General features: G+C 44.9%; 1 protein-coding gene and 1 long non-coding RNA gene across 3 annotated transcripts; one reads left to right on the forward strand and one right to left on the reverse strand.

Moving 5' to 3' along the window:
- Positions 1–439: 439 nt before the first annotated feature.
- Positions 440–7,953, reverse strand: RNF139 (ring finger protein 139). Of its 2 annotated transcripts, none has more exons than XM_055799012.1 (2): positions 7,506–7,953; positions 440–2,493 (listed from the first exon to the last, which is right to left on the reverse strand). In XM_055799012.1, the coding sequence occupies exons 1-2, from the start codon at positions 7,684–7,686 to the stop codon at positions 683–685; spliced, it is 1,992 nt and encodes a 663-aa protein (XP_055654987.1). In that variant the 5' UTR covers positions 7,687–7,953; the 3' UTR covers positions 440–682. The 2 variants fall into 2 exon arrangements, with proteins under 2 accessions (XP_055654987.1, XP_013157811.2); XM_013302357.3 differs by lacking the exon at positions 7,506–7,953 and adding an exon at positions 6,152–7,130.
- A 147-nt stretch (positions 7,954–8,100) lies between these two features.
- On the forward strand, positions 8,101–14,733 carry LOC114013237 (uncharacterized). Its single transcript, XR_003556121.2, has 2 exons — positions 8,101–13,832; positions 14,050–14,733. It is a non-coding gene; the product is annotated as an uncharacterized LOC114013237 (long non-coding RNA).
- Positions 14,734–19,690: the final 4,957 nt, after the last annotated feature.

The following is a 19,690-nucleotide window of genomic DNA, read 5'->3' on the forward strand; positions in this document are numbered from 1 at the left end:
CCTGTATGCGTTACAAGGCTAATACCAGGCTAATACCAGGCTGCCGAGTTCACATGTAGAGCACTTGAAGCTACTACTGGCAATTCAGAATGTTTAACACATCAATGGCATGCTTTACTACTTTACCAGAAAGCTTAGCAGTTTCATCTTTTGTTCCACATACGCAAATGCTATAACATTAAGTCTACCAACCTAAGTATTTATTTATTTTTTAAAAACACAACTCACTAGTTTTTAGCGATAAAGCTCTGCTAATACTGAATTTGTAAGTAAAGCTGCTTTGGCTCAGGCTTTTCATTTCTGATTTGACCTGCTGAACAGTCTGTTTTCACCAGTATTTTTCATTTGCATCCAGAACTCATTGATCGGGAATTACTGGTCTACAGTCTTTGGCACAGCATTATCACTACATCAATTAAAGAGTGTTTTTCCAACCATCTTAAAAACATGTGAAAACATTTTATTCCATGTACAATAATGTACATAATTTTAAGGTGGTCATTAAAGAGACCAGCAAAAATTAGAGGTATATTTACAGTAGCACACACCACAGTAAACAACCACCATTCACAGACTCAACATTGAGATACTGCTGTTGTGCTTAAGTACAATAACTACAAAGTGATACTTTTATTCTGTTGAAGTCAATCTCGAACAAATAACTCACGGCTTAAAGGACATCTTAATCACCAAGAGAGTTGGAGTCGACATTAAGAGTCTCGTTCAAGTGCTGTGCCACACAGTCACTGTCTTCCTCATCGCTGTCAGAACTGTCGTTATCTTCATTTAATTCATTTTCAGCATCAGCAGCTTCTTCTGCAGCTTGTACAGGATTTTCATTTGGTGCCACAAAGCCATTGTTGTTAGAGATACCGGTGTTTTCTTTGTCCTCAATATACACTTTCTGATGGCACATCGGGCAAGTGTCCTGAATGTACAGCCACTTCCGAAGACAAAGTGCATGAAAGTAATGGTTGCATGGAGTAATGCGAGCAGAGGTGGTGAACTCATGGTAGCAGATTGCACAGACGTCATCTATTTCACGTAACCGACTTCCTTTTACTTCTGGAAGCGAGTTTATTTTCTTAACAGCAGTCCGGCGATTTATAAAAGTTTTCCAGCCATTCTTTGCTTGCAAATAGATGTTGAAGTACGCGTGCAGACACATCATGCACGCACGAATCTTGCTTCCCGATTCAAAGACCATTGTGTAAGCTCCATTTCCAAACATGATTACTCCAAATATAAACTCAATAATATTGCCAGTTGAACGAACATAATAGACATAATCATCAAGTTTTTCCCATAGCACATTATAGTAGCCATCAATCATAAACAATATATAAACAGTGATAGAAACTATTACTTTTAGGCAGAGCTCTACACAGAATGCTGTAACTGCAAAAAGCCAAGTATTTAGTGCATAGTGGTGCCAGAGGATGTAACTGAGCAGAACCGGAAGGATGAAAAGGCAAGCAGAAACAAACAGTACAGGGAAGTGTCTGCGAAACGACGACACGTGGGAGGCACTGAGAGACATCAGCACAGGGTCTGTCATTCCATGGATAAAATGCAGGACTGCGGTCAACAAAAGGCACATGTTTCGACTCAGGCGAACTAATCGTTCTTCTGGTTTCAGTCCACTTAAACCAGTCTGCAGGGCCAAGATGAAAAACAAGACGGGTGCTACAAAGCCAAGCCTTTTGTCGTCCTCATCGGTTGATCCGATGAAGGCCAAGATACCAAGTCCCAAATAATGCGCTATTGAGGAAATGACGGCACTCATGCCTAAGACAGTTAAAGTAGAGTCACACCCACTTATGATCAGACTGCAAATCAGTTCCCAACAGTTATCCCACGATATCAAGAAGAATTTTTCTTCTGTATTAGTTTCAGCCATCTTGACAACATACGTTAATACCACAGCTTGTGCTGTAAGTCTCGATAGCCAGAAGACGCGCAGTACAGCTGGAAATCGAATCCTTTTCCATGTATCTTCCATCAATAGCTGTAATCCATAAATGCGATACATGTGCCTCACCAGCAGATAAACATACCGCACCGAATAATAGAACCATTTAATTTTCGTAACTAAAATGGCTGTGGTATTTAGTGTCAGAACTAGGCCTGAAATAAAAACTAGTATCTGCCGGACGTTTAAAGGTAATTCAACAACCAAGCCAATTACAGGAATCAGTATATCCAGGATGATGAGTTGAGAGTATATGGACTGCACATTCAGCAGTGTAACATATCCAATTCCAAAGGTAAGCTGAAGGATGGAAAGGGCCATCCATAGCGAAGGTCCTTTATGAGGGAAGATCTGAATTCCAAACGCAGCTGTGTAGTAGGCACTGTAGAAGTTTATGTGCAAAGAAGCATAGTAATTCACCAACACTGAAGTTGCAGCCAGCAGAAATGCTGAGGCGATCATATAAAACTTGAAAAGTGCTCGCTGTTGTAAGACCAGAACAACACTGGACACAAAGACACCTGAAAACAGATGGAAATGGTTTAGTTCTCAGCAGAAACTCAACAACAGATTTTAACCCTTAGCTTTGGAGCTACATTTATTTAATGTCTCGCTTTCCCATTAGTCACTCTTAACTTTGCATTACCAATGGTGCACTTTTCAGAGAACAGGTAAGGACGACTTAATCTCTGCATCGAATACATCTGTGCGCTGTAGCCGAGATGCAAAGCCAATGCAAGCATTAAGTCACAATTTCTATTAAGTTCACCTGCAGTTTCAGACTACAGCAGTGACAACTCTAAGCCTTTCAGCCTTAGTCTGGAAATCTTAAGGGCTGACAAGTTGTAAAAGCAAAAAAGAATTACCAAATACACCTTTACAGGCAAAGTTAGTAAGGTCTAAATGAGCAAAATTTATTAAGTCCTCTAATTCACTTGAGCAAGGATGTCCAAGCTGGAGTACTACAGATAACAGTCATCAAAACAGTTCAGCTAAACCCTTTAATGGGAAAATAGTGAAAAATTACTGTAGTTGACTACTAAAAACAGGGAGGGTAGCACTCTTCTTCCAATTCCCTCCAGTTTGCTTTCATTTCTGATAAGGCATCCTGAAACAAGCCTCTTTGGAGAAGACCTTCTGCAATATAAAGCTTTTGTACACAAATCCAAACCTGCACCAATTGCCTCTCCAATGCCAGTGCAAACTTGCATCTTGTTAGAAGTCAGATTTAATCTTGACAATCCTGTTCTCTAACCTTTCCCTCATACTGACCACGACTGGAAAAGTCTGCACCTTCCTGTAAGAAATGCTATCATAGCATCAATAGTACTTTGGTATACATTTATGTCCTTGGAGTAAACTCCTTCTGTAGTGATGCTTACAAATTTCATAACTATGTACTACATAGGTAAGGGCTGTGCCCTAACAGGTGTTAAATTAAATAGCACTTCCCACTAGATTCACTTCCTTAAACATTTTTTTTTTTTCAGGAAACACACTGCCTTTGTTTTGGGGCTTCTCAATCCGCTTCCAGTCTACCTAACTGCTTTCTTATCCAAACCAGTGTAGAGATACTTCGAGCTCTACAATTTACATTTGATTGAAAGTTGCTTTCAATCTCAGTACTACAATTAATGACATCACAAGTAATCCTCTTTCTACTGGAGGACAGCATCAGTCTTTTCTGACGACTGTATTTCAGATTGTTCTAAATCCTCCATAATCAAGTGTTTAAAAAAATATTTTCAGCTGTGGTATCCTGATCATGGGAATAAAAAAAAAACTTTGCTAAAAAACAGCATTTGATTCCACCAGTATTGTTGCCAGCTGCTTGTATTACAAAAAAACCCAAACCAACCCCCCCACCCAGCCTGGAGGACTGAAAAGGAAGGGGGAGGGTCAACATGAATCAACAGCACAAGGCAGACTACAAAAAAAAAGGTTATAAATGCATCTTAACAGTACTTTTTGCAAACAGCATTGGCTGATATAAAAACATTATCTTTAACTAATCATTAACCTAGTAACCTTGTCAAGCAGACTGAGGAAAAGCCTCAACCAGTTTTCAGGAAGTGCCTTGTATCATAGCTCAGTTCTTCCATGAAAAGCTGAATATTTGTTACGTACAGCACTTATTTGTAAAAATCAGCTTGACAGTTTCATTGCCTTTTCATGCGTACCACCATAAACACCTCTGGGAAAGCTAATGCTGCCAACAAGTTTGTACCCTTTGTCTTTTCTCAGAAGTCACAGAAAAGGCTCGCATGCGTGTGACAAGCTCATTATTTACATAATTCTGCTCACTGGAGCCAGACGAGATGCATTTTGCACTAAGCAGGCTGCCCTGAAACACGCCTGCTAACAAAAGCTATTTTTCTGCCTTGCAGCTGCAGTAACAGGACTGTATTTAGATACTATAGGTCATCTTAAAACACTGGCATTTCACACGCAGGACACATCCCTAAAAACAGCACTACAGAGAGTCAATAGAGAAGCTTGACTTACTGGTTCCTCTAAAGAAGAACTAACAAAAGGTAAAGTATTTCTCTGTCAACACTTGTGTGGAAAAGTCAGGACCCCGCACAGGAACCTCCAAAGGCCACAGGAGGTAACTCGGATCTCGGAAGGGGAGGTGAGCTGAGCACTCCTCCCCCCCATTTGTATTTTTGTCACTCAGCCCATCTTGCCACAGCAGACTTAGCTCTGCCCTGCAAGGTGTTCACCAAACAGTGAATCTTTTCCCATTTTTCCTGTCGATAGGAAATGCTGCAGTTTGTCCTTTGATTTGTCTCTCATGTTTCTGTAGATACTGCTGCTCATCTTTACTGTTCCTACTTAGGCCATCCTATCACCAGCTGTCTCCAATACAGCCTCCAAACACAACATTTAATCACAAGCATTTACTTTTAAAAGTTAATTTCCTGCATTACAATGAATCCCTCCCTCTCATTTCTTCTTTTACCTCCTGCAATTTGTCAGTTTCTTTATAATCGCACACTACCTAGGATCTGACTTGCAGTCAGTTGCAGGGTTCGGCTATCTTCAGTCAAGTATTTTAATCATACGGAACTGCCAAATTACTTTTTCCCTAGCCCCAGCCATTCTACTTGCTTCCACATCTTTCTACAGACTACAGTATTTATAGTAACCCTCTCAAAAACCAGTGTCCTGGCTCAGGAGGGACTGCTGTCTGAAGTTTCACACTCCTGGGGGCGGTGGTTCTGCTGGCATCGACACACTTGAAAAAAACCACGCAGCTATGAACAGCAAACACTGTTGGAAACGATGCAAGGCTAATCAAAAAGATTAAAGACAAATTGCACTCCAGTTGCAGAACTTGGTTCTGTGCCGCGTACAGCTATGTACTTGTGTAGAAAATAAGCGATGGAAGAATCAGACCAAGTAGTACTGCAGTAAAACTTCTTAAAAAAAATCATACAGAACTCTATTAATATTCCTGAAGAACTGTGCTTCCAATACATTTCAGAACTGTTCTACATCACCCCCAAAAGCTAACCATCTCCCCAAAGCTACAATCCTTGTATCCAGAATACAAGTTCTGTGTTTATCCTATGCTAAATAGTATTGCGCTACAGGAAAAATTTGGATCAGTCTGTCAAAGCCTGAAAACGGTAACTAAAAAGGCAACTTCCCCACTATTTAAATACCGTACGATCCAAAGTAAGTATTTTGCTTTATCCTAACAGCAGCAGAAATCCGGCCCTGTAATCCTTGAATTCATACAAGGAAAAAATAGATGCAAAAGCACTCTGTTGTCTGAACCACATGGAAGGTCTCTGACATTAAGTAGTTACATTTTTATTTTTCTTGTAATTTTGGAAAGCCAAAAACCACAGACCACTTGCCTCAAAGTACAAGATAAATCTCTTGGCATAAACTGTTCCCAACGCTCTTCTGCAGGAGGCAGGGATTACCCTCTGGTTCCCCAAACTCTTCCAGAAAAGCGATCATATAAATGCAATCCTGCAAAGTGCCTTAATCTGTTAATCCCAATATCACACACTTAAAAGTTATCATTGAATAACACATGCACCATTTTCACATTACGTGGGATTAATTTCATGGCACTTCCTACAGCGTCTGTATCAGACGAGGAAGGACTCCTAAAATTAAGTTGGTGAGGCACTGCCATGTCTTTTTTTTTTTTACTGGAATTACCAGTGAGAAGTGCCCTTAGCAATTCCAGAAGCATGGAACAAAGGGTCAAGAAAATGGGTAGCAGGGAGGAAGACCCCATCCTCCCCATCCCCATCCCCGAGCTGTCGGTACCAGCTGCAGGGCCAGGCAGAGGAGGCAGGCAGGACCTTCTCACAGGAGCGGCGACTCCCCCAGGCACCCTTTAAGAAAGGGGGCACAGCACAAATAATAAAACACCTACTTTGTTTTGTTTACTTTCTCCCTTCGCTCTCCTCTCAGCTACTGCCTTGCTATAAGTTTATCCTTTGTTTTTACCCTCCGCTCCTCAATTTCCGCGGTGCGTCACCACTACGCTTCTGTGTACCTTCCCTTCTAACCTCTCGTCTCAGCTTCTCACCCCAACAACCCTACCACTTATTTCCTTCCCTCCCCCCCCTTTTTTTCCACTATGAACATCAAACAAAACACAAAATCAACATGTTGCAGGCCTGCAAAACAACTCTTGCTGTACTTTGGATTCTCCTTTCCTTCCTGCCTCAGGATTCCCAGCGCCAAGATGCGATACACGACGCAGCATCGCCAGTACAGCGCTTTGCAGAGCGGGGCTCCAACCTGGCCTAGGCTATGTTAGGAACACAAGACAACACTGGAAATCCCATCACCTAGTCACACCAGCGATTTTCAACCTTCATCCCAAGCAAGAAAAAAATAAATTAAAAACGCTTAAAACCAACCACCGGCCAGTTTCAAGAGGCTTATTTTCGGGAACCGAATTCCCGGCATTTCTGCTGTCCCTAAAATAAGGATTTAACGGCGTGCTGCAGGAAGAATCACTCTATGCAAAGGGCTTTAAGTAAGAATAAAGCAAGCAGCTGCAGGCAGGGCGCCACACGCTTCCCGCCGCGGCGGGGCCCGCAGCCCCGGCCCCCGCGCACATGGCGCGCAGCACCGGCCCGTCCGCCGCCACGCCCGGGCCCCGCGCCCCCCCCCAGGGCCTCACCGCCGCGGGGGGCCCCGCCGGGGGCTGGGGGCATGAGGGCGGAGCGAGGAAGCGGGCACCGAGCGGGGCAGGCGGGGGGGACACGGGACGGTCATGTACCCCCAGCGGCCGCGCAGGGACTCGGGGAAGCGGCGGGAAGGGGCCGGGGGAAACAGGCCGCGGCAGTAGGGCGGCGGGGGGCTGAGGGGCCGGGGGAGAGGAGCGGCCACCCCGCCCCGCCTGCGAGCAAGGTCAGCGAGGGCAGGCGGCAGCGAGGAGCGGCCCGGGCCCCGGCCCCGGCCCGGTGGGGGTGCCGACCCCCCGCAGCGCCCGGCCGGCGAGGGAGGCCGGGGCTGCGCGGCGGGGCCCCGTCCCGCGGCGGGGGGAAGCTCTCACCCAGCAGCCGCAGCAGCACGCCCAGGAGCGCGGCGCACAGGGAGCCCCCCGGCAGGGGGGACGAGTTGAAGATGGCGTCGATGAGGAACAGGCTGGGTACCCGCAGTGCGACCTCCAGCCCGGCCCGCAGCCGCGGGCCCAGCCGCAGCCACGGGAGCTGCGGAGGGCCCGGGGCCGCCATCCCCTGCGAGGGGGGCAGGCAGCCCGCCTCTCCCGCCTCTTAAAGAGCGGAGGGGAGGGGGAGCGGGTGTGAGGGGGAGGAGGGGGAGGAGGGGAAGGCGGCCGGCAAGCTCGCTACCGCCCCGCGCCCGCCGCCCGTCCGAGCCGCGCTCCCCGCCGCGCCGCCGCCGCCTCCATGTTGCTCTGCGCTCCCTCGGCAGCGCCGGCCGCAGCCGGGCCGCGGGGGCGGGGCCGGGCCGCGCGGGCGTCGCATGCGCGGCCCCCGCCCGCCGGCTCCCACGCGGGAGGGGGCGGGCGGGGGGCAGGCAGGCGCGAGCGACCGCGCCCCCCTCCCCTCAACCCCTCGCGCCCAACGGCCGCGGGCTGGGAGGCGGGAACGGGCGCCGCGCGCGCTCCCTCAGGCGGCGGGGGCTCGCTGCGCGCCAGGCCCGGCCCCGGGGAGCCCGGCCGCTGCCAGTGCCCCTGAGCATCGACTGCGCCCTGTGAGCGAGCCGAGCTTCGGAGGCGATAGCTGAGGCGAGGGCGGCGGCGGCGGGGCCGGTTTCCCTGCGGGCGGCGCGGCCCGGCGCGGCCCTGCCCCGCCCCGGAGGAAGGTACGCGGCGCGTAGGAGCGGGCTGTGGGAGCGGCAGGCGGCTCGGGTGGTGGTCCCGAGCCAGCACGGGAGCTCACCCTGCCCCGCTTTGCTCCTGCGAGGCGTCGTCGTTCCCCTCTGGCAAGCCTGCGGTAGCGAAGCGGAAAAAAAAAAAAAAAAAAGCTCCATCTGCTACTACACCAAAGATAAGCGTGGATTCGTTCCTCGTATCCCTACAAACACCACCACAAACAATCCTTTTCAAATTACAGGAAAGCGTACGCGCTCTGTGGGGCCCCCCTTCCCCACCCGCCCGCCGGCGCGGTGCTGGTCCGGCCGAGCTGGGCGCGGCGGAGGGCGACCCCCCCCCGCTCCGCCAGCCGTCTCCCGCTCTCCCAGTCGGAACCTGCCCCCCACGCCGGCGCTGTCACCGCCTGGCTGCGTGCGGGTGGCGGGAGCGCTAAGGTAATCGTTTCCTGGCTGTTGAGTACTTCACCATAAAGAACTAACGAGCTTTTAATTAGCGGAGGGTTATGCAGAATTTCCTGTTCCTTCGTGTGTGATGCAAAAGCACCTTACTCGATGCATAACCGTAGACCGGGATCGTATGGAAAAAAGGCGTTTTCCTTTGAAATCCTGTTTACTTCGTCGTGCATCTTCACAGAAACCACACGTACTGGGACTATTGGAAACGTCAAGGTGACTTAATTAAAAAATAAAATAAAATTTAAATACGACTGTGTAATCGTTGTTAGTCCGTCTGAACTGGGGGCATTTCCCACCCCGTTGCTTGTGCAAATTAAAAGCAGGTTTCAGGCCACGGCTGAAATCTGCTTGTGTGTGCGTTGGCATCTGCCACACTGCGATTTCCTGCCGGTGTCAGCCCTCCAGCTTCACCTGCCGTCGCTCAGCCTTTTCATGAGCCTGACTAGTTCATGACTTAAGCCCTTGGAAGGCTTTCTATTATTTTCAAAGGATGTTGGATCAGACAAAACCAGTATTGTGTAGGAACTTTCCTAAGCAATACCCTGCACTAACAAAGCCAGAAATGTTGCCAGATTGCTAAAGGATTGTGTTACAAAATCCATGGACATGGACAAAGTGCATGTTTTAATCACATGCTGAAAGGCATAACTCTGACCTAGTAAGTATCTCCACACCAAATAATAGAGGTTAGGGTTTAAAATGTGAAAAGTGTTTATTTTACTTACGTTGGAAGATGGCTGAATCACAGGGATTCAAATTTGCCTGGGTAATTTTACTTCTCAACTATGTATAAAGCTGCTGAATATAAATAAAAGTATTTGATTTAAAATGAATGGCAATGTAAATCAAGCAGATCCAGGTACTTGCTAATTCTCAATAATCCACATGAAAATATTTATTTATATGAGGTGTAGTTTCAAGAAATAACTTAAAACACCACTTATGGAAATGGAATTCCCTGCCTTTTCCAAGCCCTTCAAACTTCATTTAATATCCTCATCAGTAAAGAGGATCATAAACCTATTTTTGCTGTGCAGGCTTCAGGATCAGAGGCAATGCTGTAGTACATATTTATATTGCTTTAAGGATGTGGATTAACTGGAATCCATTAAATAGATTTTCAGGTTTAAATGTGGGCATTTACAGGCATATTTTACAGCTGTTATTCAGGCATGTAAGTACAGTCATGGATATCTGCAAATTACTTTGTGCATAAACAGTTCCGGGTGTCAAACATTCCAGAAATCCTAGTGTTAGTAAAGCTTATCAGATCAAATTAATGCATTTTTTACACATGTTCAGAAAACCTGTTGCAGTGTTTGAGACTCCTACTTTTAAGTTCAATTTAAAAAAAAATACTTAAACTTTATTATCATCCATACAATATGTAGGAAGATGACACCTACTGGATATTTTTAATTTTGCAATTTGCACTGCATAGTTTAAAATGTGGAATAATAAACCAAATTCGACTTTGTTCCATGAGTATATCGCTACTGAATTCACTTGTTATATATACCAATTCAGGAAATTGGTATATATTAATTGTAGGGTTAAATGCAGTCTCAACGTCTTTGTAAATGTGGGGGTCAAATCCTGTTCCAAGTATATTCATGTTATTACTCCTATAAAAAAAAAAGTTTTCTTAGCTGGGGACTTCTGCAATTTCTTGTGTATAAACTGACATACAAATTAAGCATAAAGAGCCTTTATCTGTCCATCTAGATTAATTGTTAAGGACAAATAGTCCTGAACTCCAAGGTGAAGGTGATTCCATGTATTACCGTGGCTGTGTGTACCTGACTTGATAAATATGTCAAATGTCAAGCCTACACCCCACAGCAAGGCAGCACAAAGCCGGGGGAGCTGTTTCATAATAAATAAGAACTTAACACTTGAAAATGCTTTCCAAATAATGGAATACACCTCCTCTATCACGCTATGAGTCAGGAAGTCACAGATCAGTTTACTTCGATAACAACTATAGGTCACTGGAATTCTTTGATGTCTTACAGAGCCATGCAGCAGAAGGTTGGGGTTTTAGTTTCAGTCATGTAAAAATGATTTGTTTTTTTGACAGCTCAGAGTGGTCAAATTTCATATATTTTTTCAAAAGCTATTAATATTTTTCAACTTGAGATCAAGAGGAACTGCTTTAATACAAATCATCAAATGCAGCTTCTGATGGTTTCTTTCAACTACAACTAAGTAGCATGCACTGAAATAACTGGACATAACACAATGGTAGAACACATACAGAATGGTAGAACCACGTATTTTCTAAACCAGTCTGCCAAGGCCATGTTTAGGGTCCGTGCCCATACATGATGGCCACATCTAAAACTACTCTTTGGCAAAACAACCTCTGAGTTTGTAAAACTGCTCCTTTTGCATAAGTGCTGTCATGAGCCCTTCAAGCCAAAGGCTTTATTGGATTAATGCCAGTGCTTGTTACAGATACCATAAAATCACATGATCTTGCAAAAATCACATTTTTATAAGTAAAAAAAATAAAAATGCAGGGAGGGTTTTCGAGTACAATTTTTTTTCTGATGACAAGATCCTGAAAAGCTTTAAATACACACAATACATTTACCTTGAAATATAACATAAATTTTGTAAGAACGAAAACAGTTGGCTTGCTAAGAAAAACAGTACATACCGTGCACGTCAAAAATTCATTTCAGTTCGCAATGAATGTAGCAATCCATTAACTATTTCCAAATTTCATTTCTCCTCCCCAGATACCTTCTGCTGTGAATTACCCAATACCATTTTGCATTCCTTACATAAGGGTAAAGCTCTGTACAGTACATCTTTCATTTTGTTATAACAGCTTTTTCATTGCGATCAGTAAGGGCATCTATATTGTGGACTGAAACAAAAACCAAGAGACATGAAAGGGCCCTAAAGTGGCTTTTCTTCTCCTAAGACGATATTCTAGCATAAAAGAGACCAATCTGCATTTTTTGAAAAGCCAGATATCAATGTTTCATTAACGGAGGCTTTGGTGGCTTTGGCATGTGGGTGGCACCCAGCTGTGCCTGGGTGAAGCTGCTCATTCTGTCGTGCGGAGGATAGCTTGTGTCATCAGTCCTGCCTGCCTGCACGCAGGGGCCGGGGCTTTGGCAGTCTGCATGCTGCTAATGACAACAAATTGCTAGCTAATGCAGATAGGTGCACAGGCTTTCCTATGGCTAGCTTTTGTTCTGCAGCTCAATATAGACAGACTTTCATCTGTGGCACTGCCAGTGTGGTATTTACAAAATATTTAAAGACTCACGTATTACTGCTTAAAGTTCAATGGAAACTATTTACATTCATGTGACGATTATTAATGTTATCATTAAAGACACTGGTAGTCTTCATCCAAGAATATTTATATCTGTTTCTTCTTCTGAAGAGAAAAAGAGCAAATTAAGATAACATTTGAAAAGCTAAAGTAAAACCTGTAAATATTGTTACTGACATAGGGACCTTTTCAATATATTAAGATTTTCCCTGTAAAAATTAATGTGTTTAAGATTAGTTATTGTATTACGTTTGGGTTTTATTCCTTCTCTACAGCTACATGCCATGGGCTTAGATAGCATTTCTTAAAAGAAGCTAAGAAAGCAGAAAGCAATTTACTCATAGTAAACATTTGATAAAATGAATGATGATAATCTGTTGTGTGGAAGACTGATTCTGATTTCACATCTGTGTGAAGTGACAATGTCCATAACATGAGCACTTGCTCTGTTTCCCCTCGACAGAGGATACTGGTTTTATGCTTGTTATTTGAAGAGAATGCTCACTGGGGAAGTTCAAAAAGGGTTTTCTGTCTTGACAAAGCAAGGCACACATCAGAGAGGCAAAACACAGCGATGAGTCTTGGGTCATCTCTGACAGGAGACAAGACTTACATACAAGTGCATCATCTGCATGAGGCAAATCTCTTAGTTCTATAATTTCCCCCGTATTCCTTTAATGACAAACTTTCTCATTCTCTTTAAAGTAAAAAGATGATTGCAAAGAAATGCGTTAGGCCTTGCTGTTTATGGCTTTACAATTTTCTATAGAACAGCAGAGAACGAGCCTTCGGGGTTTGCCTTCTGTAAAAAAAGGGTGGTAAGAGAGGGAATTATACTAACAGTTGCTCACAGGCATGTTTCTCTCCTATGCTAACTACGACTAGCATACTTAGCAAGGAGACAAGAAAAGGGATCATGGAGTGTGTCCAAGGGCTGCAGCGCCCTTCCTGGTGTCTCTCTGGCTACAGGACAGATGGACCATCTGTGAGGATGGCAGACATGGGCACCACCATTGGGTTGCCAGCCACAGTTCTGCTGTGAAGCTCCTGCCCAAGGCGCCATGCTCAGGGCAGCACTCACTTCTGGCTCTCTTGGCTCTGCTTTTCCTCCACACTGGGGCCTTTGGGAAATGCACCACTTCAGATTGCTGCTCCCTGATCCTTCACCTACACTGGTTTTGTTGTTGTTTCATTTTCCAAGCACCACACTGAGAAATGTCTGTCTTTCACAAGTCGCTGTTGCAGTACAAACAAACTAGTAGGCTGCAACAAGGCTTTACCATCGGTCAGATTCTACTGTCTGTGCTGTACCTCCTTCCTCCAGAGGTCAAACCATACCCCTCCTCCACCCGACCCCTCTCCCACAATCCTCAGGGCTATTTAACCACTTAGCGGTACAGCTGCATGTCTTCCATGTCCATCAACCCACTGCCTCTGAGGCAAGGCCACAGCTGCATACCATCAATGCCAATCAACCCACTGCTTTCATTCCTCTACAATTCCCGACCCCCCCCTTTTTTTTTTTAACCAGAAAGGCTGTGTCTATCATCTATTGTAGGGCCCTTGGCAGGATATGTGGAAAGGCTGTTTAGGTTGAGTTAAGAAGGCACAAAGCTACGTCTGATTCAGCCTCTGCATCAGGGTCACCCAGATATTCTGACTCCCCTCTCAAGAGTTCTGTGGAACAGCCAGTATCTGATGTCCTCTTGTCAATTCTAGGATCTAAAACAGGCTTAACACTCCTGCGGCCACCGCGGCCCTGCATCTGTGGAGACACAAGCATACCCTTATCCCCAGGTAATTAAATCCCACAGGCCTGTCCATTTTTCCGTTTGTAGATCTCTCATTAAAACCTTTGCTCAGATAGTAGGATCTTCCTGCAAAGACAAGAAATGTGAGATAATCACAGGACATTCTTTTCCAGCCGGCACAGTCAAATAATTCAATGTATACACAGCTTTCCATAGACAATCATGCGGAGTCTCAGAACCCCTTCCCCCTTTTTGTTTTTCAGGAAGTAGTTTTAAAGTATGATGAACATGCTCCACAATGGCTTGGCCAGCCAGGGAATGCGGGATGCCACTAACATGTTCCACCCCTCAAGAGGCAAGAACTTGGCCATGCGTGCAGATGAATATATGCTGGTCCACTGTCTGTCTTGAGATGCTTAGGAACCCCCAGAGCAGCCCAAGCCTGTCGAAGATGTGAAATGGCATCCAGAGCCTTCTCCCCAGTATGGGCCAATGCCCATAGAACTTTTGAGAAGGTATCAATGGAGACATGAACATACTGTGAACGACCTAAAAAAAGACACGTGTGATATCCATTTGCTACAGATCCAAGGACTGATAGCCACGTGAATTGACCCCTCGTGGAAACGTTAGTCCAGGACCCAATCGCTGACACTCTGGACAAGCGGCAATGATGGATTTTGCATCTGCAAAAGATATTTTAAATTGATGGACCAATGCCCGAGCCCCCTGATGAAAAAAATTATGAGACACGAGGGCCTGTCATATCAGATCCAGCACTGGAGGAGTCCAAGCAGGAGCTGCAAGAGCATCAGCACGGGCATTTTCTTCACAGATGAATCCTGGCAATCCAGTGTGACTGCGGACGTGCAGGATGTAATATCTATGTGTGCATTGACTCACTATTACCCATAATGTTTTAAATAAAAATAGTCGTTCTGAATTTACTTCCTTAAGCAATGCATGGTCAATGAGTCGCGCAACATCTGCAACATAAGCAGAGTCTGTAACAATGTTTACAGCACATGAGAAAATGATTTAAAGGCAACAATGACAGCACTAAGTTCAACCAATTGAGGTGATCCCTGTGTCAAGTGTATCAATTCTTGCCATTGCTTCCCATCATATCAAGTGACCACTGCCTTTCCCGATTTCCCAGAACCATCTGTAAAGACCGTAGGGCCTTGCACTGGGCTGTCTGCTGCCAGCAGCTTTTGAAGTATTTGTATGTCCAAATAAGCTTGTAATAATTTAGGACTGGGAAGATGATAGGATATTTGTCCCTTGAATCTTTCCAGAGCCAACTGAAATGGTAAACTGTTTGCCAAACACCAGCTTACATAATCACGTTCAATGGGAATTATCAAGTAATTGGGATCTTGGCCCATGGGCTGAATGCACCGTGTACATCCTTTGTTGATGATTTTTGATACTAGTTCAGTCTGAGTGCTTACTGTCTTCCGTGGTTGTACAGATAAAAATAACCACTCTAAGATATGTATCGGATCTTGCCAGCACTCATTCCATTGGCCCAACAATCCCATGGGATGATAGTTAGTAATGACAATATATAAACTTACCAGAGTTTCTAAGTCTACATGGTGTACCCTTTTTTGTTGCAGACCATTGGCCACCCTCTCTAGGACTAAGCTGGCTTCCTTAGTGATCGGGGAGACGTTAAATCAGTGTCACCCTTCAATACATCAGAGTGGTTTCAATTGTTCTGTTGTAAGGCCCAAGTATGGCCTTACCCAATTTATGGTCCCTAATAATTTTTGCAAATCAGTTAGGGTTCTGACATTTACTCGGAGCTGGATAGACTGTAGCTCAAGCATTTGATCTGGCGCTTTAACTCCCAAGTATTTCCACAGGGCTTGTTGAATCTTTTCTGGTGCTATACATAGCCCAAATGTGGCCAATGACTGCTGCAAAACTGGATACACTTGCTGAAGTTCAGCCTTATTTGCAGCTGATACAAGAATATCATCCATATAATGATAACAATACATTTGTGGAAATTGTTCCTGTACAGGTAGGACTGTTTTTCATACCCTGCGGCAACACCGTCCATTGGTATCGCTTACAAGGAGTCATATTGTTTCTGCTAGGTATTGAAAAAGCAAATTTACATTTATCAGCTTCATGTAAAGGAATACTGAAAAAAACAATCTTTAAAATCAATTACAAAAATGTCCCAGTTTCATGGGATCATCATCAGGGAAGGCATGCCTGATTGCAGGGCTCCCATTCCCTCCATTACATAGTTTACTTTCCTTAAATCTTGTAACAAACACCATTTACCTGGATTTTAATACTAGTTTCTGTACTATAGCTGTTCTTGGCTATTGCTTCTTGTGAGCTCAGTATCTGTTCAAAGAAAAATGTGTCTTTGCTAAAGGTGGGATGCTGGAAAATCCTAACAGCCAGTGCAGGTAATTTTTTTTCAATTTTTTTTTCATTTTTTTTCAAATGGCAGACAATGGTTCAGAAACGGTGTGCCTGCTTGAGAGGGAGAAATAAAAATTATGGTGATGTTTTCTGTGGAGCATATGGAAGAGCAAACGGTACCATCACAGCAGTTTCTCTGACCTCAGCTATGCTTTATGTTATACAGCTGTAAATGGAGCAAATAAAATGCCGATCCAGTGTTAGTTTTTAACCTCATTAATGAAGATTTTCCCTTTGAAACCACAAATTTAATAGCAGCTGTACATACAGAACTTTGCTCTATATGTTGTTTTTTTCAGCTAACAAAAGTAATTACATGTTACAGTCAACTATTTTTCCCCTTACGAGGTGATGCATGGCTGCATGCGGGGAGCTGTACAGCTGAAAGGCAAGCTCTAGCTATTCTAATGAAACATATGTAAAACAAAGGCCTTGTAGACTTTCTCTCAGATATTTATCAACATATGGAATAGAGATGTGGAAACCCCCGAGTTACCAAGTGAAATAAGAGCAAGGCAGGTTCCCTCAACCTGGGGCTCAACATTCATTTTACCATTTGTGCAACTTGTTTTGTGAAAGACAAAAGTGGAGAGAATCAGAATTACACTGGAAACTAGACACAGCACAGCAGAAAACGTGTTCTTCCTGAAAAATCCTGCCTTGCAGAGGAAATGCCAGCAGTGGACACATTAATCTCCCTGTTGTGACTGGGCTGAGCCTTGTCTGCCAGCGCTTTCCTGCGCTTCTCAGCAGGGCTGTGTCCAGCGTCACCGGTCTGGAGGTTCACACTGCAATTGCCAGTCTCACTGAATCCACTACCAGTACAAAGCCTCAGCAGCAAAAAATCTTGGTGGAAAAGCTCAGTTTTCTGAAGTCACACGCAGAACAACCCTGCCCCTAGTTCCGCTGCCCTTTGCATACACAGTCCCAAACAGGAGCTGTTTGCTAGTCTGTGGGCTACTAAATTTACCTAGTTCATGATAACTGAAAAGGGCTCGCAGGCCTGAAGTGTACTCTGGTCGCCAGTGAGACACCAGTTAGCTAAACTAGTTAAGAACAATTGTCAGCTGCTCTGTGGTGCAGCTTTTGTTTTATTATTATTAATGAAGCATACTGGAAAGAATAATTTTTTAGTTTTGACACATCTCTTGATGTGTCTTGACAAATCTCATGATGATTTCAGTCTTCAGAAGAGCTGATCTGGGAGATATTTGTTCACAGGCAACATGTGAGAGACAAAAGTAGAGAGAATGTGAAATGATACTGGAAATCAGACCTGCCATGGCAGAAAACATGGTCTTCTTAGAAGATCCTCCCTGGGAGAGGAGGACCCCAACATTGCTCCCATGAAAAGCCTTCAGCAACGTGTATGTACATCATTGAGTCTAGTCAGCAAAAAGACAGGTCGGAGTATTAACCATGCACGAGGCTGGGCTAGGGGGGCTGGTGTAATTCAGACTGCACCTAGCTGCCATTGTGGGGGGGTGGGAAGAAGAGGGAAGCACAGCTTTGTTTCACGTGAAGTTGAGCATAAGTGATTTGTAGGGTTCAGGGTGATGCCCAGTCTCGCCTTTTTTGTCCTAGGGCAACCCAGATGCTGATAAACTTCATGGTGTCGTGTAGAGGAATGAAGGTGGGTTTATTATCATTGGTAACATACAGCTGTGGGCTGGCTTCAGGGGGTGGGGTGGCTGATGTAGACAAGGTGCAGCTGTGGCTGGTTAAGTTAACACGTTGGGCAGCCAACGGAGGGAGAGCAGCCAAGGAAGAGAGAGGAGGAAGAAGCAGAGAGAAAACACATGCCCTGGATGAGGTGAGACTAGGAGAAGGCAGCACAGCAGAGGGACTGGCACGAAGAGTATGCTGGTGTGTGATGGTAAAAGACCTTGTTGCAGCTTGATGGTTTTGAGAGTGCTGTGACAGTGTTGATGGACTAACGTCTAGCAGAGTTTTGCCTGATGTTGAATTGGAGCTGGGCATGGAGTCAGCCTCACTTCCTCTGTGAATGGAGACAAACAGGTTCATTCAAAGACATTTCAGCTCTTTGGTTTTATCACCATCTCGAGACTCTGTGAGTAGGATTCCTGCCAGGTGACTGCTGTCTAAAAGCTTGCTCTAACACTCCAGGCTTCCTGAGAAGTAAATGAAGTGGGACAGACACCCTGTACGTGGTCTGGCTGGGACGGAGGTAACTCCCCCCCAGCAGCCCTCACGGCGCTGTGCTTTGCGGCTAGGAAGACAGTGAGAACACAGCAGTGTTTGCCTGCTGCTGAGCCCTGCTCCCGCAGCATCAGGGCTGTCTCTCCCACCTCACCCCCCTCACCAGCAGGCTGGGGATGGGCAAGAGCTTGGGAGGGGACACAGCCAGGAGAGCTGACCCAGAGTGACCAGAGGGATAGTCCATACCCTATGGCGTGTGCTCAGCAATAAAGGCTAAAGCGGGGGTGGGCATTTTTTGTTACATTTGTCTTCCAGAGCAACTGCTATGTGTACTGAAGCCCTGCTTTCTGGGAAGTGGCTGGACGTTGCCTGTTGATGGGATGTAGGGAATAAATCTTTTGTTTTCCTTTGCTTCTGCACACAGCCTTCGCTTTTGCTTTATTAAACTGCCTTTATCTTGAGCCACAAGTTCTTTTCCATCATATTTTCTCCCCAGCCTGTCCTGCTGAGGAGAGGAGTGATGGAGCAGCTGGGTGGCACTTGATGTCCAGCCAGGGTCAACCCACCACACATCCACTGTTTTAGACACTTGTCCTTGGAGAGGTGGAATCCTTCTCCAGAGATGGCATCTTCTCCTTGCCTGTACGGGGAAGCCGGGTGGTTCCCAGCCCTTCATTTCCCCTCAGTTGGGTGGGGGATGTATACCACTAAGGGCTGAACAGCGTAATCTCCATCAATGACACAAGAAATCTTGTAAATCTGGGGAAGGTGCTGAAACTAGCCTGATGGAAGTTTTACATGCTCGTATAGGTGGCTCCAGCTCCCAACCCATCCCTCCTAACTGCCAGTGATGTGGAGCACAGAATTTCTGGTTTATGATCCAGTTTTATATTTTAATATTGAGGCACTGAAAATATAAAAATTCTGAGCAATTAAAGTATTTAGTTTTAAGACTCAATAACATTTGCATTGATAAGTATAGTATGTATATGTATAATATACATGTAAGATGTAGGTTATATGCATATATTATAAAGATATGCTTTGTACTACATGTGATCTTTAAAAGAAAACACAGATCAGTGTCCTGTTTTGAAAACATTGTCATAACCTTTTTCCCCTTTTCTCTCAAGTTCGTTAATGCAATGCAGTTCATGAAGTGTTTTGATTTTGATAGGATTTCTTTTTCTTACAGAATGGCTTTAACCTGGAAAAAAAAAACCCTCAGGATTCTGCTCTTGTGGGTTAGTCATAGCCTTTGAAGGGTGTATTTATGAGCATGCAATCTGAAGTGCT

Source organism: Falco peregrinus, chromosome 3 (genome assembly GCF_023634155.1).
Source record: "Falco peregrinus isolate bFalPer1 chromosome 3, bFalPer1.pri, whole genome shotgun sequence".
NCBI lineage: Eukaryota > Metazoa > Chordata > Aves > Falconiformes > Falconidae > Falco > Falco peregrinus.

What these genes read in the sequence shown, in the direction of transcription:
- RNF139 (XM_055799012.1), bottom strand. Translation starts at nt 7,686, where the DNA reads ATGGCGGCCCCGGGCCCTCCGCAGCTCCCGTGGCTGCGGCTGGGCCCG. An exon ending in CGTGCTGCTGCGGCTGCTGG is followed by an intron (nt 2,494 to 7,505) that starts GTGAGAGCTTCC and finishes ATCTGTTTTCAG; the next exon opens with GTGTCTTTGTGTCCAGTGTT.